This window comes from Etheostoma cragini, chromosome 11 (genome assembly GCF_013103735.1).
Source record: "Etheostoma cragini isolate CJK2018 chromosome 11, CSU_Ecrag_1.0, whole genome shotgun sequence".
NCBI lineage: Eukaryota > Metazoa > Chordata > Actinopteri > Perciformes > Percidae > Etheostoma > Etheostoma cragini.
The window spans coordinates 16,547,322-16,567,791 of NC_048417.1; the positions used below are offsets into that span (position 1 = coordinate 16,547,322).

Genomic DNA, 20,470 nt, shown 5'->3' on the forward strand with positions numbered 1-20,470 from the left:
AATAAAAAAGCCAATATCTTTGTGGAGCTTCTCACCCTTGGAAACAAAACGATCTCCACTCAAGGTCTGCTTACTCACGTGTTTCCTGGTTTTTAACCTTCAGCAGAAACTGTTTTGTCAACCACATTCTTCATCATCTTCTTTTATATGGAAACAAACAGCACTAGTATCTCCAACTATTACTGCGAGCAGACACAATAAGTAAATAGGGCTTGGTATGACACATCAATACTTTATGGGTACTGTCAGAAATGTGCCTTTTACATCAAGTAGCGAATGCTGCCAACCAAGTGCCAAAAAGTGTCATCAAATATTTCATCAGATTCTTAGTCTTGTTTATTTCGTTATTTTTTATATTGTATTTTCTAATATAATTGAGGAAATCAGGAATTGCTGGAATTGCTAACATTAGATTTTGTTGTATTCATCTGGATCTAAGACTGATCTAACTTGTACAGCTGATGATCTAGAAATGTTACTGCAGGACTTAGTCCTATTCTATATGTGTGGTTACGTGTCTTTGTGGTCCTTTCAGATGATGGAGGTCATAAACCAATAATTAAAAAAAAGGGATTTTCAAAAGCATGGACCCAAATTCAAAAATCATGTGCTTGATAAGAAATTCAAGAGTTGAGCGAGACAAGTGTTTGATTCTAGTGGCCCAGCACGAGCTTTTAATCTGAACGGCTCCCTACTGCGATCCAGGGCTAGCCTGTTGATCAAACATATTAGGAGTGGCAGTTACACAGTCCTGCTGCTATTCCATCACGGCTAGAGTGAGAATATGTTCAGGGAAGTCCAAATTATATGTAATTGTTGCAAATATTGTCTTTTAGGCATTTCACGTTTGAGAAAGGAACAGATCGGCAGCCAACCACACCTAAATGTAGATTCATCAGCAGGGGTAATCACGAATATGTTGGGATACGAGACGACTGAGAGGCGTCACGAGGTATCTTTCTCACCCGCTGCTATTCAAACTGAAGTGAGGTCATCAGAGTCACAGTGCCACTCTCTCCCGCAATCAATAGAGCCAAGTGCCATCAGGCACAGCTGAGACACATTAGGGTTTAAATGGCAGTAAATAAAACTAAATGGTGTGAATATAGCACTAAATCCTTCTGATGCTGAAGGGCTTCCATCCCGCCAAGAGCTGAGGCATCATGCTGGCAGCAGGGGAAGAGGAAGGGAGGGAGTTCCTGACATGCTGTGAAGATCGGCTTTTCTGACAGCCAGCCCACAAAATCCACGAGTTTTTAGACAGGTAGATTTTTTTCTGGAAAGCATAATAAGGATTAGCCTAGTTTTGTAAACCACATGTATGGATCCTAATTGTTTTCTCATCCCTGACATGTATTGCTCTGAGTGTTTACAAACCCACGTGTAAAAAGGGAAACCTTAATGTTTAAAAAAAAGATAATAAGTAGGTGATTCTAAGAGCAGACATGATTATGAAGATGCCCAAATCCCTCTTTGGTGTTACATCAAACCTCTCCATCCCAAAGTCTGCTGCATCCAGCACAGAATGAGATTCATCAGTGTCTGACAAGCAGCAATCACACCCCAACACAACAGTGGCACTCAATGATTTTACGTCCACCTAAACTTGATCCACTCTCTTACTTACGGGCTAAAAGCTCTGTGCTGCCAACGTTAACAAAAACAAAGCAGCAAAGATAATGGATAGCAAATTAAAACACATCAATCATGCTGCTTGCTCAAGTCACATTCATTGTACTTAGCAGCTGAGGTTCATGACAGCAGTAGGCCAGGCGACAATCACGTTTGACCCACATTTTGCCAGCACTCAAATGTCACCTTGTTCTTCTAGTAGGCCTTCATTCACTGACTGGGCTGTGAGCTGGAAATTCTTATCGTCAGCAAACCGGTCTTTCTTACTCCCACTAAAAAGGTCTCTATAATAATGCTGTAGAGCACAAGAGAACATAATTCTTTCTTCAGTCCTTTTTACAACTAAAAATGTCCACAAATCAGTCAACATATTGGTAATAGGAGTATTTGTCAACCATCAATGTAATCATTTTTTCTCCTGACCTGAATGCACTTTTAAGTCAAGAGGATCTTTCAACAAGAATAAGAATATTCAGCATTCACTCCCAGGTAACATAACTGTTGACAGATGCTATTGACACTTTATGATGTGACAGATGTTTCAAAAAGGAGCTGGCATGCTGGGCACTTAGAGCTTCAGTAGTGAGCCAGCGTCTGGACTCATAAAGTTGGGGAATAGACTGCTATAAAAACAATCATTTGACTGCAGGTGTCTTGTGTGACTACACTTGGAAATGTAGAGAAGAAACCAGGCTGGACTGATGCTGCTAAATGAGAAGACTGCTGTTCAGTAAACATTTATTATCTTGGATTTGGAGTTAGGGCAGCCCAGTTGTGATGTTTGATGGCGTGGTGTAGCAAAAAGGAGAGACCTCACAAAAGTGTTGAGTCCACAAAATAAAGAAAAAGAATTGAGTATCAATGTGCTCACAGTCCTGCTAAAACTGTATCACTACTTTGATGAGGCTTGTAAAGACTTCAGAAAATGTTACCTCATTCTCACATTTGTATTCTAGCAGTGCAACAGATGCAAATCTCTTGTACCTCTGACACAAGTGCCTTTTTTTTTGGAATAGCCCTTTTCTCTGAACAACAAAGGACAGGCGTGCTGGACAAACAGAGGTCCAACCTACACACAGCTGTCCCGACCCAGGACAGCGAAGCATGGAGGGAACAAAGAAAAGACAGATGAAATAGTTTTTTTTTTTTTTTTTTTCTTACCAAAACGGTTGCAAACCTTTCCTCCAGTTCACCTGGCTCCGGCATGGGTAGTTTCAGAGGCATGTTGTGTCCTCTGAAATCAGTGTGCTGGTCCATGCTCCCTGCGTTCCCCATGTTTCACCAACCAGTAAAACTTTTTCTCCCTCTTTCTTCCACTTGAGACAATTCCCCGCACGGCTAAAAAGGAAAATAAAAATCCGTACGTCCTTTGGATAATCGCGCTCACAGACTCCTTACAGGTCTATATATCCTGGTTACTTCTTCAACGTAAAAGCACACGTGAGGAAGGCAGTGTAATGCGACGGGTCCGAGAAGCAGCAGCGGCGGCACCAGAGCCCCTGGTGAGGCATTTTCACGGCGGAACAAGGAGACGAAACTTGACTGGATCCACGCGGACCTTTCTTCGCTGTTATCCGTATCTTGCACAATTTCGGCTCCACTCCCAGCCGGTAGTAATGACGACGTGCATGATTCACGCTTATTGCAATCCCCCTCCGTCTGTTAGTAGAGAGTGGAGCTGGCTTCACTAATCCTTCCACTGCTCTGCTGACCAGCTAGTTAAGGAAGAGGGGGGTTCTATACACACGCGCACACACACCAACACACACACACACAGAGACACACACACTCCCTACAATGAGTCTTTTCAGGAGGCAAGCCTCCCACTTTTCCCCCGTAGCTAGGAGATGATATTTTTTTCAATGTTGCATTGTGGTACTTCGAGTCCATTGTGAGAGATATCCCGCTATATTCTTTTACTCTTTGTATTAAACAACGTAAATGTTGGCTATTGTTATTTATTTATAAGAGCCAAGATTTTAGAACAGGCTAATTGCTTTAAAAATCATATCAGACAGTATTTCCCAAAGTTGCTCTTGAATGTGTAAACCACATCTAGAAGATGCACTGAGTAACTATACTCGTGTAATTACACATGTAATTAATGTGGTTTAAAACAGCATGATTACATCCGGAGTTAAATCATGTTTGAAAAACCAAAGCTTGAAAAGTGAATCTTCCTACTTACAGATAAAGATACATATTACTATGTTTTTTGCTTTTGCTTTCTTTTCCTATCTATTGGATATATTTATCGTGTGTGTCTGTCTATTGTGTGTATCTGTGCAAATTGAATGGAATTGTATAGTTTAAGTGTGAGTGTGGGAGCATCATATTAATCTCAGCAATTTTTATTACTTTTTCTTCAGAGGGCTCCGTGATATGCTTCCAGTGGCAAACTGAAAAAAAACAAAAAACGTTTTCTTTAATTAAATGCTGTACTTGGAGGTTTTGTGTGACTAGTTTAACCTTTCCTGCCCCCTACTGTTGTGGGGGGCAGGAAAGGTCAGTCTTGGGATAAAACCATTAGCAAATACAGGTCTTTTTTTTAACCAGATTACTGTATATTTGAGATTTTTTACTTTAAAATCATCCTTGAGGGAGCGCAATGGGCTCTTCTCCCAAATAACAATTTGACATGAAAAACACAAGTCAAAAGGTCTACTGTTACAAAGACATAGTTCAAAGTGATCAAAAATCCAGTGCCTCAGGTACATTTTTTCACTCAAAGCCTGTTGAAAAACTCCAGAATTATTACAACAAATTTTATAACAACAACACTTTTATGATAACACTGCCACTGACACGTTTGTGCTCCCTCAACATGCCTCGGGATTCAATCTGACCTGCTGAGGGTGGGGACCACATTACGCACAAGAGGGTGACATCAGCTCGCAGCGAGCGCTCTGGAGACGATCCAGAGGTTCTCCAGATGCACAGTGGTTTCATTCAGGCTGCTGGACTGATTCAGCAGGGGAGGCTGTCACATCTGAGGTTGCTGGCATGGACACATTGAGAATGGGAAACACGGCTGACTGACCTCATGTGATCATTATTCCAAGTTAAGATGATGCTCTGTCTGAAGATCCCTCCCCTTGTGGTTGTGTATATTGTGTTTTAGGCCTACATGTTTATGCACTTTTATGTGCTGCTCATGTTGGTGATATTGCTAACACATCAACTACCACTGTGAAGAAAAATTCAGTCCAATAAATACTATTTATTAATATTATTTATATTTATTATGTTAACCCGATTTAGTTGACTTTACTGTGTAAACCCGTTGCCTTAAATCGTTAAACTGAGATCAGGTGGTATTAACACAGAGCAGTTAGTTGATGCAGTAGACACATCAAGTTTACATTAGTATTGATGTAATTACTCATTACTAAAAACAACAGTAAACATAGACAATTTTTCTGGAGTCATGTTGTCTAAAATAGGAATGTTAAGTTAAAGCTATAGTGCATAGTTTCCGTCTCCCCCATCAGATATTCCAAGTAATGACAACAAAACTGCCAGCACATACACATGATACAAGCCTTCCGTGATCACGCACCACACCCACCCCTCCTCCATGCAGTTGCTATTGGAAACTTGGCTATTGGCAACTTGGCTATTATTATTTATTATTTATTAATACACATTAATTGTTTGTTTCAATGTTTTAAGAAGCCGGTGGACATAGTGGCAGTTTGTTTTTCGAACACCAAAGTTAGGGGGGTAGCTGGGGGGGGCAAGGCCCCAAAGTGGGGGGGTCAGCCTCCCTCCTTTCCCCCTTGTAGATCCGCCCCTGCAAACAACTAATTAGATTTAGTAATGAAATAAGTAGTGACCACTAAAAAGTTTAATTACAACCAAATCTGGATTTACAATAATAGGACTAAAATACAAATTATGGTTTATAATGAAGACGGATGACGCTAATTTTAAAAAGTGTACAGAGATTAAAAAAATAACAAAATATTCAACGGGATTATTTCCTTCTCTCTGACCTTTTTTCGTCATGACACATACATGACTTTGTTACAGATTGTAGCCGACATTTTGTGTAAAACGTTCACTAAAGTGACTACAAAAATATAATATAAACAAGTAATAAGTGAATGATCAGAAAATAGGAAAGAAAGTGTGGCATATTTTTAAGGACCAACTGCTCTAAAAAGCCCCAGAGCAGAATTGAGCAGGTGGGCCCCTGTTAACCCCTGGTTGCTTCCCTACTCTGTGCATGTGTACAATGTTCCTATGCTTAGATATTACATGACCCGACATTTACTGTGTGGTAATCTGATTAAACACGGATTAATCAGGAACATGCATCATTTAAGAACAGCCTCACTATCTCAACAGGGCCCTCCTGAAGGCTCTTATCAGAGTAAAATGTGTTTTTACATTAAACTGGGATTGGGGCCCAGTTTGTAATTTTATGTCCATACAGATTATTAGTTCTTATGCCCGTATATCTTTCATCTACACATGAACATAAACTCAAACATATAAAAAACATATTCAAAATAATTAATTTCTATTCTAAATACTGTGACTGTGTGGTTGGACTCAACAATCCACCTATTATCTTGTCACAATAATACACAAATGGACCTTACAGTACACTGACAGTAGAGCAGTGCATAATATAAGACAGACAATGAACTTTAAAACAATAATAACACCAAGCGTCTGTCCATTATTTGCAGTGAAAAAAACAATTGAGGGTATGTGCTGCCTTTCCAAACATCCCTGAGACAGCTGATGGTGACTCAGCACAACAAAAAACAATCATGCACTGACAGGAATCTTGCCTGTTACAGTTAGTCTTTGTGTTCCTCTATACAATATATACATACAGACTGAGGAAGTTTTTAATGTATTGGGGGAGGGGGCACCTCTGCAGCTGCATCTTTGAACGGTTTGGGGAAATATGAGACTCCAGATATATCTACAAGGAAATATTAAATGCAGAGGACATGCCCGAAATAAAGGCAGCACAATCAAACCACTGTGCGAGGAGGCTCACAGGGAGTTCATTTGGCTGCTCAGTTAAGTAACATCTGTAAAATGTAGTTCCCTTAAGAGACGACTAAAGGTAAGTTACGGCCCTTCACAAGGCTGGAGTACAGCAATAACTGTGTCTTTTATTTTAAGGGCTGGAGACTTCAGTCATTCCAACAAGTAGAGATGTAGATTCCGCAGAGCAAGCATTGATCCCGCAAATCTACAATGCCCTCTAATGTATGTAACGTGTATTACCCACACTTGAGTAGATTTATTATAATCAGTCTCGAAACGTTTCAACCCACTTCCAAAAACTTTATCAAGACTAAATTAACCTTTGCTCCGGGACTTCACGTGTGGCTGGAACCATAAATTAGGGGCCATCATTTATATGTACATCTGGTTACAGGTGGATTCAGACCACCATCCAGGTTAAGAACACTGATTTCAACATTATCAGTCTGTAAACAGCTGCATGTTTATGTACACCAAAGATGTGAATATTTCAAAAGCATTAGCTCTGCATTGTGTAGTGCAGCATAGCTGAAATATTAATTGTATAGCAGGTCCACACAAATCAAAGGTAATATATAATGCAAGAGGCTGAGTATCAAACTATATTTATTGCATACAGAATAAGGACAACAAATGTACAAATCAAAAAAAATGGGGGGGGGGGGATATCTTCTAATGTCACCCTGCAAATCTAATAAATGTTTATGTCAATGTTGTTTTTTTAAATGAAGGTAGATATTCTTTTAAAGCATAATTTCTACCAACACACAGTCAAACAAACTAAGCATCTGTTTGGATAGAGTTTGGCCAAACACTCAAATTGGCAGCACAGCGTTGACTCCATATTAATCTATACACTGACTGAAATATATAATCTTAGATGAAACACTCAATTTCTGGAGTGGTAAAGGTGAATTATTTTAGTCCTGAAAAAGGTGGGAATAAATCAATGTACACATCGGAAGAACTGGTGTTCTGCTGTCCACTGTTCCAGTCACAGTAACCCTTTACATCTACAGATTAACCAACCCTTTATAAAAGCACACCATTCATTTAGCTTCTTGGTCCAGAAACATTACTGTACTTTATTTACCATTCAGGTAAACCATCCATATGGATCTTTCTCAGCACAAGTATTTTTCTCTTGGACAGACACATTATTTTGAATGTTCCTTAGAAAAAGAACAATACAGGTTTATTACATGAGAAATAAAACAATGTCTTTCCCATCTACAGAAAGAAACCACAGGCTCCCATCCAGCAGTTCTCCTCCATAGCATGAATTTAAAACAGTTGAGCCTAAATTGAAATTTAAATGCTGAAACAATCTGGAAAACTTAAACCAAAGAGAAAAAAGGGGGGATTTTGGCATGTAGTTCAGCTTATGTTTTATGAGACATGCATGAGGTAATTTCAACATCAAAAGAAAACAGTGGTTTCTTTCATTACGAGCCATATCTGATCTGAGACATGTCCCTGCCTTGGACAATTTCAAATCATCCATTTATGTGAATAAAACACTTTAAAAAAAATTACCCTGCATCTCAAAGTTAAGATTTTGGCACTGACAAAAAAACTCCTGCTTTCTTTTGTTGTGAACAGCCTGACCAAGCACAGAGAAAGAAAGAAAAATTAAGTGAAAACCAACATGAAAATAATGACGTGGACATTCTTCCAAGAGTCCACATCCGACTTAAGAACAGACTCCTCCCGTCTGTTGTTGAAATACATCAATTGTGTCCTCATCCTCCATCTCGAGCTGTAATAAAGGAACAAAACTAAATTATTCTGGAGCAAATGTGTATTTATCCTCAGCAGTAGAGAGTTGGGTATTGAACCCTCAATACTTTTTGGTACCGATAGAAATGTGTCTTGCAACAAGCATTAAAATGTGCTATAAACGCCTAGTTAGATTAGCAATGTTGTGTTATTATTCTCTGCTCCATCACCTGAAGTTCCATATTAAACATCAACATTTTTAGCTTGTAAAAAAAAACATGTATGTTTATCCTCGCAGTAAGGTATTGAATCTTACTGCTTGGCTCGCAGTACAAAAACTCTGGTATCATACTGGTACTAGCTTGGACACATTTCAAATGATAGCCAGACTGTCTTTGTGTTGAGTTTTATTATTTTCACTTTGATCCAATAAAGATGACACCCATCCCATGATCTTTTTGCTACCAGCTAGATCATCATGTTACATCATTAGAATGATCAACTCCAAATGATTACCGCAACATGAAGTGAGGCCGTTTTAACAGTGGCAAACTGTCCTTCACAAATCTAACATTTAGACATTGTAAACTTAAATACTGCACAAAGATTAACTTAAAAATCAAGGCTGGAGCATGGATTCCTATTTCCTGGGGGTTGTATCCATTCAGCGATTGTGCAAGTTAAGGAATAACAATATGATATTGGCTACTGAATTAATGTATACTCTACAAACAAGAACACTTTATTTCCCATTTTAATAAGGTCACATTACAATTCTACTCTCCACAGTTTACCAAAAGTAACAGTTACATTAAACTAATGCTTTGACCCATTTGTGTGCATGCATATATATACACATATACATATATATACACATATATATATATATATATATATATATATATATATATACACACATATACATATATATATATATATATATACACACATATACATATATATATATATATATATATATAAAAAAACACTTTTAGTAATAAGTTTTCACCAACCTGTGCAGGTGTATCCGTTTCATTAATTGGCTGTCCATCAAACCTAAACCTTATCTGACGAATTGACAATCCCTGTAACAGAAATAGCATATTAGTTAGATGTTGCCTAACAATAAGGTAACAAAAACGTCTAATCAGAGGTTTTATTAATGTATTTTAGTGTTAGTACATTTAGTAATAAAGTCAGAAGTATATTGTTACCACAACGTGTATGTTTTAGTCTTTAAGGATGAACGTACCTGTCTTTCGCAGTATGCCTTCATTAGTTTACTGAGCGGAGTATGCCTTTTGATTTTGAATTGTACAACTGACCCATCCTGACCAGCTACCTTGAGGTTAATATGGTCGTTCTCCGTCTTCACTCCCTCCTGCAACAGAAACACTCATCAGCAGCAGCAACCTACCAGCGTTATGGTGACGTTATTCTGCGACTCAGGCATTATAAAGATGGACCGTTGCAAGAACAATACCGCGTGGTGGCACATGTTAATCCAAATGTAGGTTGTACAAATAAAGTGGCCAAAGATGTGGGGACACAACAGACTGTACAAATTAAGACAGAGATAGTGCAGGATATAGGCTGCTCCATGAAAGGCCTGTTCCCACAGTGGGGATGCGTGTAAATGCTCCTTTCCTAGTACTGACTGATGTTGGGATGATAGCGACTCCTACGTGCTGCTTATCTTTTGTTTCCCCCGAGAGTCGAAGTGCGACTAGGGATTCATGTTTGTCACATAACGTTCCACGGCATATACGGAAAAAAAACAGATGGGAATGTATGGGAATTATAAGAAAATAGTATTCCGTTAAGATAGCACCGTGTCCTCTTCCTGTTTAACATTTGACAAGATAAGCTTGGTCCCATGGGAAGGATTCACCATCCAAACACCGCACTCGCTCATTTCGGTTCTCCCCTTCGTTAGCATAGCAAGCTAACGTTAGTCCATGTTCAAATTGGCGCAGAAAGACACAAATGAAAGGGAAAACAGATCATTCATTTCACTGTCAATCTCTGATGCCGACGTTGACAAACATCTCAATTTAACAGCAAGCCAAAGAGTAGCTTGCAGTAGTCGATGCTGACGTGGTGGGAGAATGCAAACAACTGTGCGCCCAAAGCTACAAGATCCGCAAATTGGTCAACCTTTGTTTTCTCCGTCGAACCCGCTCAAATGCGGCATCTGTAGCCTGGAAGCAGAGCTAGCTTAGCTAGCTGAATGTGCTAACGTTAACTTACAACTGGCATAATAAGCAGCCAACCTGGAAGAGTTGTCCCTTCGAAAAAAAAACGTTACGTTACTGACCTTTGGCTTTTCTTCAGACATTGTGGTACTTTTCCGAGGATGGATTAATAAGGCAGAAACGGACTAGTGTTAACGGTGAAGCGGGTTATCAGTTCCTCCGGCTCTTTCGTCGTTTGTGCAGGAGCGCGCACTGAAATTTGAAATGTGATTTGACTAAAAGGGTCACGTGCTCCACTTTTCCTCGGGGGCGCGGATACGTGAGCGCGCAAGCTAATTTGCGCATTCCCGCGAGGTAGGTAAAACAAAGGGCCCTTCTGCAGAGTCAGCCTTTAGTTCAGACCAGGGACAATCAGAGCAAAGCATAGAACTAAAGATGCACAAATTCAGAAACCTAACTTACCAACCAGAAATATCATAGTAATAATATGTTCTTATATGATTGGAAAGCAGACCATCGCTAATATAGGCGCTACAGAGCACTGTACGCCAAAACCAACAGATTCAGGAACAGTTTCTACCCACAAGCCATCTCTCTGATTAACAGCTGACTTCTTACCCAGTGTCAGGTTCAATTCTGGTCAATAACCCAGTAATCACTGTCTTTACAGCACCTGTTCACTGCTTCCACTTATTATTCCACTTATTTAGCATTATTCATCATTCCCATTCTCAAATCTCACTTATTGTCTACTAATTATTCACCATTCTCATTCTACTTTCTCTCTTATTATTTATTATTTAATATTTACTCATCATTCCCATTCTCACATCTCTCTTATTGTTATTCATTCATCATTCTTATTTTCTATTTCAGAACTGTCCATAATGTTCATACTGTTCATATTGTAATATAATAACATAACGCTATTTATCCCAGTATCCTTTGCACTATGCTCCACATTTAAATAATTTTATTGATCTCTTCCTTGCACTCATGCCTCTATATTGTTCTGCTTAGAGTATGTGTATATTGTGTGTATATATTAGTATGTATATTTTTTGTTTTGTTTGTTTTGTGTGTGTAAGCGCAGTGTGAGCAACAATGCTCCAAAGAAAAATTCCTCGTATGTGTCCTCAAACCTGGCGAATAAAGCTGATTCGGATTCTGATATACAGTAGTTATCACAAACCGGACCACGCGGTCGTGACAGATGAGGGAAATGAACACAACAAAGCGATTTAACAAATGTTATATTAGTTTAAATCATAAAGTAAAATAAACTTGAACAGTTGGACGTGTGATCAGTAAAGTAATTGGTGTGAGTGCGTTCTTGAGTGAATGCATGCACGTGCAGTGTTGTATGGTGCAGACAAACAAACCTAACAGCAACCAAGGCGAGGATGGAGTGTCAGAGACGTGAGGGAACTAATCAACCCAGGAGGTTTTTAAAAGTTCACTAGCTCACAGAGCCCAGGTGCTGCCCGTTTAATTAATGAGCCCAGGAGCGGACCCTAGCCCTGTTTCCCGCAAGTAAAGCATCCACACAAAGTAACAGGCAGACATGGCCTGGAGGGTCGTCACATATAGGGTCAACATTCCACGTATTGAGTAAAAATGTTCTTAGATAATAAACATTTCTTATTCATAGATTAATATCTATCAACTCTCAAAAATAGTCATGTCAAATAATTTGGGGGGGGGATTTAACATTATTACAACTAGGCCTTGAGTTGGTCACATAGACTTGGTTCAAACAATACTTTATACTCTGTTGCAACCTACACAAACATCATACAAACATACGATTCTGGATGCTGATTCACAGTGTGATGTCACAGGTTTGTAGTCTTTTCCAGACAATATAGTCCTGTCAGTTTTTCTGCAATCATTAAAGTGCAAATTGTTCTCAGGATTGACAACATGCTTGCTACAGATGAAAGAATGTCATACAGGATGTGTGAATAGTGTGTATTTCCTTAACGAAGTGGCACACAGGTGACATTCATTGATTTGCACATTTGCGGTTCCATACTTTATCTCAGAACTGATGAGTTTCTCTTGACCCCTCTTGTTTTATGGATTAGTAAAATGGGGAATTTGAGAATTAGGAAATGGATTTGCAAAATCAGAGTCGAACAACATTTGTATTCATTTAATTTTTTTAAATGGTCACAATTTGTTTTTAACGAAAGATGCACAATAATCATATCCCTCACATGTAGTTCAAGAACACACAGAAAGTTCTAAGACAAATTCTGATATTTACTCCCAAATAAAAATCGCAAAACAGTGTTAAATGAATTACATGATTTTATATAAAAATAAATGTTGTACTTTAGACATGAATGACGCGCAGTAAAATAGTGGTTAATCTGGTATAACAGATGTGTACAGTGTGTATAAAGTATGAATCATTAGGTGAATAGACAATGTTTGAAATGAAGTGCACACTAAAAATGATTTGGATTATATGGCAAACATAAAATCAGATGAGATTATCACAGTTTCTCATGCTATGTATCTCAATGTTACTGGCATCAATATAATCATTTTAAGGGATTTAATTTTAAAAAAAAGAATCATCGCTGAGATTCTTCTCAGTGATCATCCATACGGGCGTATGGATTATCCTTTGCCATACCTGTAAAGAACAATGGAGAACAAATTATTTAACCCATTGTTTGGCTACAAGTATATAATTGTATTAGGAATATAATATCCAATGTCTAGGAATATTTCAATGGTTGCACACAATTTTAAATGGTGGGTTAAAACAGAATAACCCACCATTTAAGTTTCTTAAAATCCTTGTCTTTCAAAATTGATTGAAGTTAAAAACATTGGTATCTAGTGTATGCAGTGTTGTTTCAGTACAGTAGATGGCGCTACTGAATCAAATGTGTTGTTTAGAGCTTCTTTCTCTTGGTTTATGAAGGACTTCTTTATGTTGTTCCCTCGTTTCATCTGTACAGATTTCATTTTCTCTTTCCGATAACCCATTATGCATTCATTATGCAACTGTTTTTACCACTGTGCATGTAAACAAAGCCATGTTAAAAAACAAGCATTATTGATCTTACAATTTTACATTTATTAACCCACTCAAACCACACAAAATAGAAATTAGCCTCACCATATTTCTGCCTGATTTCATCATGTCTCAGCTGCATCTCTGTTTTCCTGTACGGGAAGAAACAGACAAATTGTTGGACAACAGAGAACACTGGACGCACTCACGCTTACAGTTTTCTATATCTCACTGAAGGGTCAACAGTAGTACTTTGGTATCATGCTGATGAAAAATAACACATTTTCTGCCACTTAAAAGACATACATATATAAATACATTAAAAACAGTTTTCGTTCTGCACCATTTTTATACCATTTATATTATTTTTCATTCTTTTACCATATGAACTTATTTATCAATATGATGTTAGCAATATGTGGTGTAGCAGAGACTCCTTCTTATGTTCTTCTTATCTTAAGTTGATGGTTAGTGTTATAATGACAGTACCAGAAAGTTGTTTTTTTAACTGAAAATATTAAATTAGTTTTTTTTTCATATCCCCTCCTTAACAGCCATTTACCTTGCTTTGTGACGGTTCTTTCTGGCCCGGGTTTGTCGCTCCACCTTTGCGTCTTCTTTCTTGTTCCTAGAACATAAGAATGTGTAAAATAAATATGTAAAAGCTTACAATGCAATATAAATGACAATAGTGAGAAAGGAGTCTGATGTGCTTTGCTTTTATCCTAATACAGCAAGTAACAGTCTAACAATCAGTCTCCTCCTCATCCAAAGGCCATCATCAAATAAACACGTTTTTATAAGAGGCTATGTCAGCCCGTCTTAATAGAAAGATTAAAGTTGTTTTCAGAGCTAAGCTGCAGTTACAAATTCTGGCAGGCTTTTGGAGACGGCGGTATCAGCCTGGCGGCGCAGAAAGACAACCCATTGTGTTCCCTGTCCTCCTCCTTCCACGTTAAACCAGATATCACAGCCAACACTTCATGTGACTTAATCCTTACCCAATTCTTTCACACTTGCAGCAGCAAATGCAGCAAACAAGAATGGTGATGATGATGATGCCACCCAGCACTGACATAGTGATGATCAAAATCTGGAAGTTTACTGGAAACAGAAAGGTGGGAAACACTAGAAATCACTCACAAATCACTCACCATGTATCATATTATAAAGCCTATTAAATTGACACTAGTGCTGCTTTTAGACTTTAGTTAGTTGGTGGTTGGGGTCTTGGTAGACCAAGACATTGAGCTAGTAAAAAGTTAGTTAATGGTTCTTCTGTGGTGAAAAAGCACCATAATGAGTAACTCAGTCGTTATTCAGTCAAGTACTTGACTAGACAGCATCTTATCACTATTTGTAAACTAAGATTTATCTGAAGAAAGTCCTATACTAGGGCTGTAATTATTTTAATTATTGATTATCCCGCTGATCGTTGTTTTTATTGATTGATTGTTTGACTTTTTAAATGTCAGAGAATAGTAATAAATGCCCATCACAAACTCCTAAAGTCCATTTTACTATCAAGTCAGAAAGCCAACCGTTCCAACCGAGAAGCTGTAACTCGAGAATGTTTGGCAAAAAGACTCAAATTAAATATAGATTGGGAAAATAGTTGCCAATTTTTGCGGGATATATACCCTACCCAGATTTGGCATCACTGGTTATCTGAGGCCTGGTTTTGTCACTCTTACCCCAACACAACCCCCATCGTGCGTCATTCAATGGACAGACACTGCTGGGGGGCAAGATGTTCCTCACTGGGTAGTCCACACATTGTTTGGTTGGTGTGCACCACAAACACTGCAACATAAACAGCAACAAATACTCTGCTTAGTATTGTATGTTTAGTAGCAAGGCTACATGTGTAGTGTCGAGATAGACATGAAGGGCAGCACTATATTGGCTTAATTAGTGTGAAGAAGAGTCAGAGACGAAAAGTAACGTCTCTAAAAATAGAATCGTGAAAGGTAGTGACACTGAGGTGATCACGAAGGATAGCACTAACATTGACTATTTAGTGTGAAAGGTAGTCTAAAGTTTACAGAGAAAGTCAGAGAACGTCAGAAAATGAATACAGAGAAAGTCAGAGAAAGTCAGATAATTAATACAGAGAAACTTAAATAATTAATATAGAGAAAGTCAGAGATTGTCACATAATTAATGCAGAGAAAGTCAGATAACTAATACAGAGAAAGTCAGATAATTATTACAGAGAAAGTCAGATAATTAATACAAAGAAAGTCAGATATTTAATACAGAGAAAGTCAGATATTTAATACCGAGAAAGTCAGAGAAAGTCACTCCTATTTTGTTTTTAACTGTCTATTCATGTGTTTTATCGGTTTGTGATGCTTATGATTTTTAACTGTTTGTACTTGTGTTTTATCTGTTTAACTGATTTTATGTAAAGCACTTTGAATTGCCCTGTTGCTGAAATGTGCTATACAAATAAAGCTGCCTTGCCTTGCCTTGCCTTGCATCACTAACAATACTGAAGTCAGTTATGTGTATTTGGCTGGAGTTAAAGCTACTTACTGTCACGTTCTGCAGGCATTCAGCACAACTGGTGTTGGATCTCAAGGCACAAGGAGCTGAAAAAGGGATAAGTTACAGTGTGTTATATATTGTCGGTTGTAGGGCATAATGGCCCTCCTTTGCAGGGCAGGTTCAAGCTATTGTTTAAATGTACAAGAAGGGCAATAAAACCTCACTGGAGGTTTAATTTTCTGCCCACATTGACAAATCATCAACAGTGTTAACAGCGTTACACACATTCAGACTCACTTTGCAAAAGGAAAACTAGAGTAAAGTTTCTTTTTGAACCATTTCCATTAACTGACATGATCATCATCCGCTCTTATGATCAGTGGAAATCCATTATTTGCTGTCATGTGACCACCTCCTGACCTAACTCTTGTAGAACAAAGCTAAAGCTGAAAGGGGAAAATAACACACACACACACACACTTACTCGGAGCTGGAGAAGTAGTCGGTGTCTGCGCCCCTGTGGATATAATCCCACCGTAGACAATCAAGGCAAAAACAAAGGCTGAAGATCTGAACTCTCCGGACATTGTGAGACGAGCGAAAGTCATCGAGCGCACGGAAATATAAGTTACGACCAAAACTAACGTTTCTGAGGAGTCAAACTGGAGGGTGGACCCCATAAGAGCTGACGTCATGAACACCTGACGCTGGTGTCATAAAACAGCTGCACAGTTAAACATCTTTACCGACAATAATAATCATGCCAGAAAATGTTCACATAGTATATGTCCGATTAATTCTAATAGAATTAATTGCTTGACAGAAAATAAAGAATATACGTTAAAAATATCCTACTTTATGCTGGAATTAATGACTATTATTATTATTATTATTATTATTATTATTATTATTATTATTATTATTATTATTATTATTATTATCCATTTAAGCCATTAATTAAAACACCGTTTTGGTTGCCATGTTGTGAAAAGTCTGTTGTATCCTCCTTTGGCATGGCACATTGCTTTGTCCTTTTGGTTTCAGCCGCACAGCTTGTGCACTAAAATTAATTTATAAACAACTTATTAATAATCACTACAAACATTTACGGACATAATGATTTAAAAGCCCTCATTAGTGACTTCATACCATGTTTTATTTTAGATAACTTTTGCTGACGGCAATTTGAAACAGTGAAACATTAATCCAACATTCCATTAATTAATTCAAATTATTTTAGTTTATGATAAAAAAGATTGGCTGGAAAAGAGCCACAGTATTACATTTCCAGCCCTTTTTGTGCACTTTCTACGTGTTCATAAGCCATGTGGAATCCTAAAGAAAATATATCAACTTTATTATAATTTACTGTAACCACATTCAAGTTCAGTTCTCAACAGACTGATCCAGTACAGTTTATAATATTTCTAATTATAATATATGCCATATTATCAACACTGGCCAAAGCCCCTGCTCATCTGCTGTGTTTCGTTTACTTTAATTGAGTTTAATGCCTCAGAGTTATAATCCCAAGTCAGTGGTATCCAAAACTTCTGACAGCTACACAATATCTTCCTCTTGGCAAAAAGAGCTACAGAACAACGGACTTCTAGTAACATGCAAGCAACACCATCACCCCAACGCTCCATCAGAGCTGCTCAGTGGCCAGCAGATTAGACTGTGGTTGTACTGGGGAGCTCCCACACATGAATGTGTAACTGTGTGAAGGGTGTCATTGCAAACGAAAATTTGTTCTCATTTGACTTACCTGGATAAATAATGGTTTAAAAAAATAAAAATAAAAAGTAAGTTTGTTTAATAATAATAATAATACATAAAGGTCACCAAGGTAAAAACTAGGGAGGTTTTCCTGTTCCTCCCATTCTGCCAACAGTACATTAATGCAGCATAATGATGGGCAGAGCTAGGGTGGAGATAACATGAACAATGAACTGAAAATTTGTACTTACAAGAACGTTACAGGTACAATTCTGATGAGTGTGAATTTATCTTTTGAGCTGCTGAACAAAGGAATTTCCCCAGTGTGGGATTATTAAAGTATCTTATCCTGTTCAACTTTAACAGGTGAAAGCACAGAATGTACACACCCACACAGTTCTGAGCAGAGGTCTAAATGAGTTCATGTCATTGTTCATTTATTCATTTTTGTTTTCCATTTTATACACAAAAATATATTGAGATCCACAGATATGGCATACACATTTACTGTTCTTACCATTTTGTCCTCTGCAAGACATGGCAATTGTACAGTAATAACAAACACAAAATAGCTCAAATACAATAATTTATTAAAGCATCTTTAAATTCTAATATAAAACATTTTCTGAAATCTCAGAAATACAGTCATCGTCAATGGCAAGTTCAGTCTCTGGTGTGGCCGCCGGCAGCTGACCAGATCGCCTAAGGGAGTATACGATTGGAGAGCGATGGAAGACAGTAACGCAATGTGAGGTAAATACTAAGCTTATTATGTTTGGATCATAGTCTTTTCATGAACTATACTGTAAGTCAACAGGCTAGGCATCCTTTGTGTTCATTTGTATTGGAAGAGAGAAAATATGCAACAAATAATAAAAGCAATTGAGCATGTTGGGTGTCAACTCGAGGGCAACACAGTTAGGTTATTTTATGTTGACAAAAGCTCAGGAACAGGGCACAAAACGGCAAAAAATTGCAAGTTATCAACAACTACATTATCTAGAAAATCTAGATTTCTGTGTCCCTGAATGCACAAAAAAACAGAAAACAAAAGTATTAGGACAACTGCATCAATACATTTCCTGCGAGCTTTTCACCTCGCTCAGTCGGCCTATTCTCACAATCATTTGATACTTCCGTAAATAAATACCACACCATCACATGGTCTTTGACATCACTAAAAAACAGTTATAAAATCTTTAGACACAGCCATACTGAACAAGCGATCAGTTTCAGATACATACCCACAATAAAACAGTTCAACACCAAATACTTCTTCTAGGAGAAGCACAAATAGTTTGAATGGTTTAATAATCCTGCATTTGAGAAAATCCTTGACTGCACTGGTAACAGACGTTGCATCTCCACTGATGCAGTGGTTATTCATGTTGAATTTTCAGTTTTTTTAAAGATAGGGATGTGCTTTTGTAGCACATCACCAGTGGAAGCCATAACAACAAACATACTCGACACCCCAAGATATATATTCAATTCTGGAAAGGCCGCATTGGCACAGAATCTTTTAGTCCAGAACAGCTAAAATAAAGGCAAGATGAGGGAGATAATCTCCTTGGGACAGTTATATCAGACATTCACCTGAGGGAATCTCCAGTCAGGAGAACATTCATTACAATGGGGCGACAATGACAGGCGCAACACATTCTTTTATCTAGTTTGGATTTTTTTTGAAAATTTACACTCAGGGTCCCAATTCAGATGTGGAATGAATCTCAATATTGAAATGTGAGACAGGGTTTTGATTTTCTTGGATATTGAAAAAACAAAATCCATGAAGAGACATCTAAATTACATTTCAAGTAAGATGTGAGAAATGAGCACTGAGACTTATAAGAGCGAGTTTCATGTTTGGAGACTGCATGGAGGGGGAGCAACAGTTAGGACAACTTTAAAGCTCTAAATGGTGCCGATGCTTGAATGTTTCCACTTTTGCCATTTTTTCTGTCTGTATAGAAATAAATCGTTCTGGATGGAGTGTGTCTATGTTGCTAAGCAGCCAGTCATAAGCTCTGAAACACAATCTCTGTCGAGGTGATTTGCTCCTTTTGCCATCTCTTCATCTTCTCCCCATGCCTACTGAACATTGTGAGTCCTGTATGTCAATCACCTGATCCAGTTTGTTCCATAACTGGACACAGACTTCACACTGCAGCGCTTCTTCACAATCATGTTTATGTAGGCTTTCATGATCTTTGTGATCTCTCCAACCTGCCAATTTACAGATAAAACACACAGTCAGCAGAGAAGAGAAGCAAATTCTAGAATAATGTCTTCTCTTACAAACACACACAATCTAATATGTATATTTATTTATATATGGGGGAAGGGTTACATACTTGTGGTGTTTCAAACAGCATTTCTCTCTCATCCACAGTGATCTTGTAGGTGCAGGGCTGTGGAGCGCCAAAGAAAATAATGTGCTCATATTGGAAGGTCTCCAGAGGCTTGGGCTCTCCTCTCTTGTAGACAGACACATTTTCAGCGCTCACGCTCAACCAGAGATCATGAGGGAAACCTCCTTCTTTGCACTAGAAAGACCCAAACACAGTAAGTTACAAAAATCATCCAACATGTGCAGTTGGCTGGCCCACGAGGGACGCACTGATCTCATCTGCTTGATCAGTATCAAGGCCAATACCGACCTTATTGAGCGGAT

General features: G+C 38.1%; 4 protein-coding genes and 1 long non-coding RNA gene across 26 annotated transcripts in view; 1 reads left to right on the top strand and 4 right to left on the bottom strand.

The window, feature by feature from the left end:
* fmnl2a (formin-like 2a) overlaps nt 1-3,394 on the bottom strand; it is a 46,830-nt gene extending 43,436 nt beyond the window's left edge. For 10 of the 22 annotated variants that reach the window (XR_004658615.1, XR_004658614.1, XM_034886511.1 and 7 more), the window contains exon 1: nt 2,794-3,393. Coding sequence is in view for 20 of the 22 variants with exons in the window: in XM_034886511.1 (XP_034742402.1) it covers nt 2,794-2,907 (114 nt within the window). In the remaining 2 variants the exon portion in view is untranslated. Of the gene's footprint in view, nt 1-2,793 lie in introns of all 22 variants that reach the window. The other 12 variants (XM_034886499.1, XM_034886498.1, XM_034886496.1 and 9 more) reach the window with 4 other exon arrangements.
* LOC117953501 lies at nt 774-7,973 on the top strand. The gene is made up of 3 exons (XR_004658619.1): nt 774-786; nt 987-990; nt 7,743-7,973. It is a non-coding gene; the product is annotated as an uncharacterized LOC117953501 (long non-coding RNA).
* Nucleotides 7,974-8,279: 306 nt separating this feature from the next.
* On the bottom strand, nt 8,280-10,843 carry sumo3b (small ubiquitin like modifier 3b). The gene is made up of 4 exons (XM_034886610.1): nt 10,679-10,843; nt 9,614-9,742; nt 9,375-9,446; nt 8,280-8,401 (listed from the first exon to the last, which is right to left on the bottom strand). The coding sequence occupies exons 1-4, from the start codon at nt 10,697-10,699 to the stop codon at nt 8,336-8,338; spliced, it is 288 nt and encodes a 95-aa protein (XP_034742501.1). The 5' UTR covers nt 10,700-10,843; the 3' UTR covers nt 8,280-8,335.
* A 2,247-nt stretch (nt 10,844-13,090) lies between these two features.
* Nucleotides 13,091-16,828, bottom strand: pttg1ipb (PTTG1 interacting protein b). Its single transcript, XM_034886605.1, has 7 exons — nt 16,562-16,828; nt 16,126-16,181; nt 15,282-15,390; nt 14,589-14,691; nt 14,150-14,215; nt 13,693-13,739; nt 13,091-13,200 (listed from the first exon to the last, which is right to left on the bottom strand). Exons 1-7 carry the CDS (start codon nt 16,770-16,772, stop codon nt 13,157-13,159), a joined length of 636 nt encoding a protein of 211 aa, XP_034742496.1. The 5' UTR covers nt 16,773-16,828; the 3' UTR covers nt 13,091-13,156.
* A 1,541-nt stretch (nt 16,829-18,369) lies between these two features.
* myo10l3 (myosin X, like 3) overlaps nt 18,370-20,470 on the bottom strand; it is a 51,312-nt gene continuing 49,211 nt past the window's right edge. Inside the window, exons 40-41 of the mRNA XM_034886474.1 lie at nt 20,151-20,342; nt 18,370-20,022 (exon numbers count right to left, since the gene is read on the bottom strand). Of these exons, the coding sequence (XP_034742365.1) occupies nt 19,918-20,022; nt 20,151-20,342 (297 nt within the window). The 3' untranslated portion in view covers nt 18,370-19,917. The remainder of the gene's footprint in view (nt 20,023-20,150; nt 20,343-20,470) is intronic.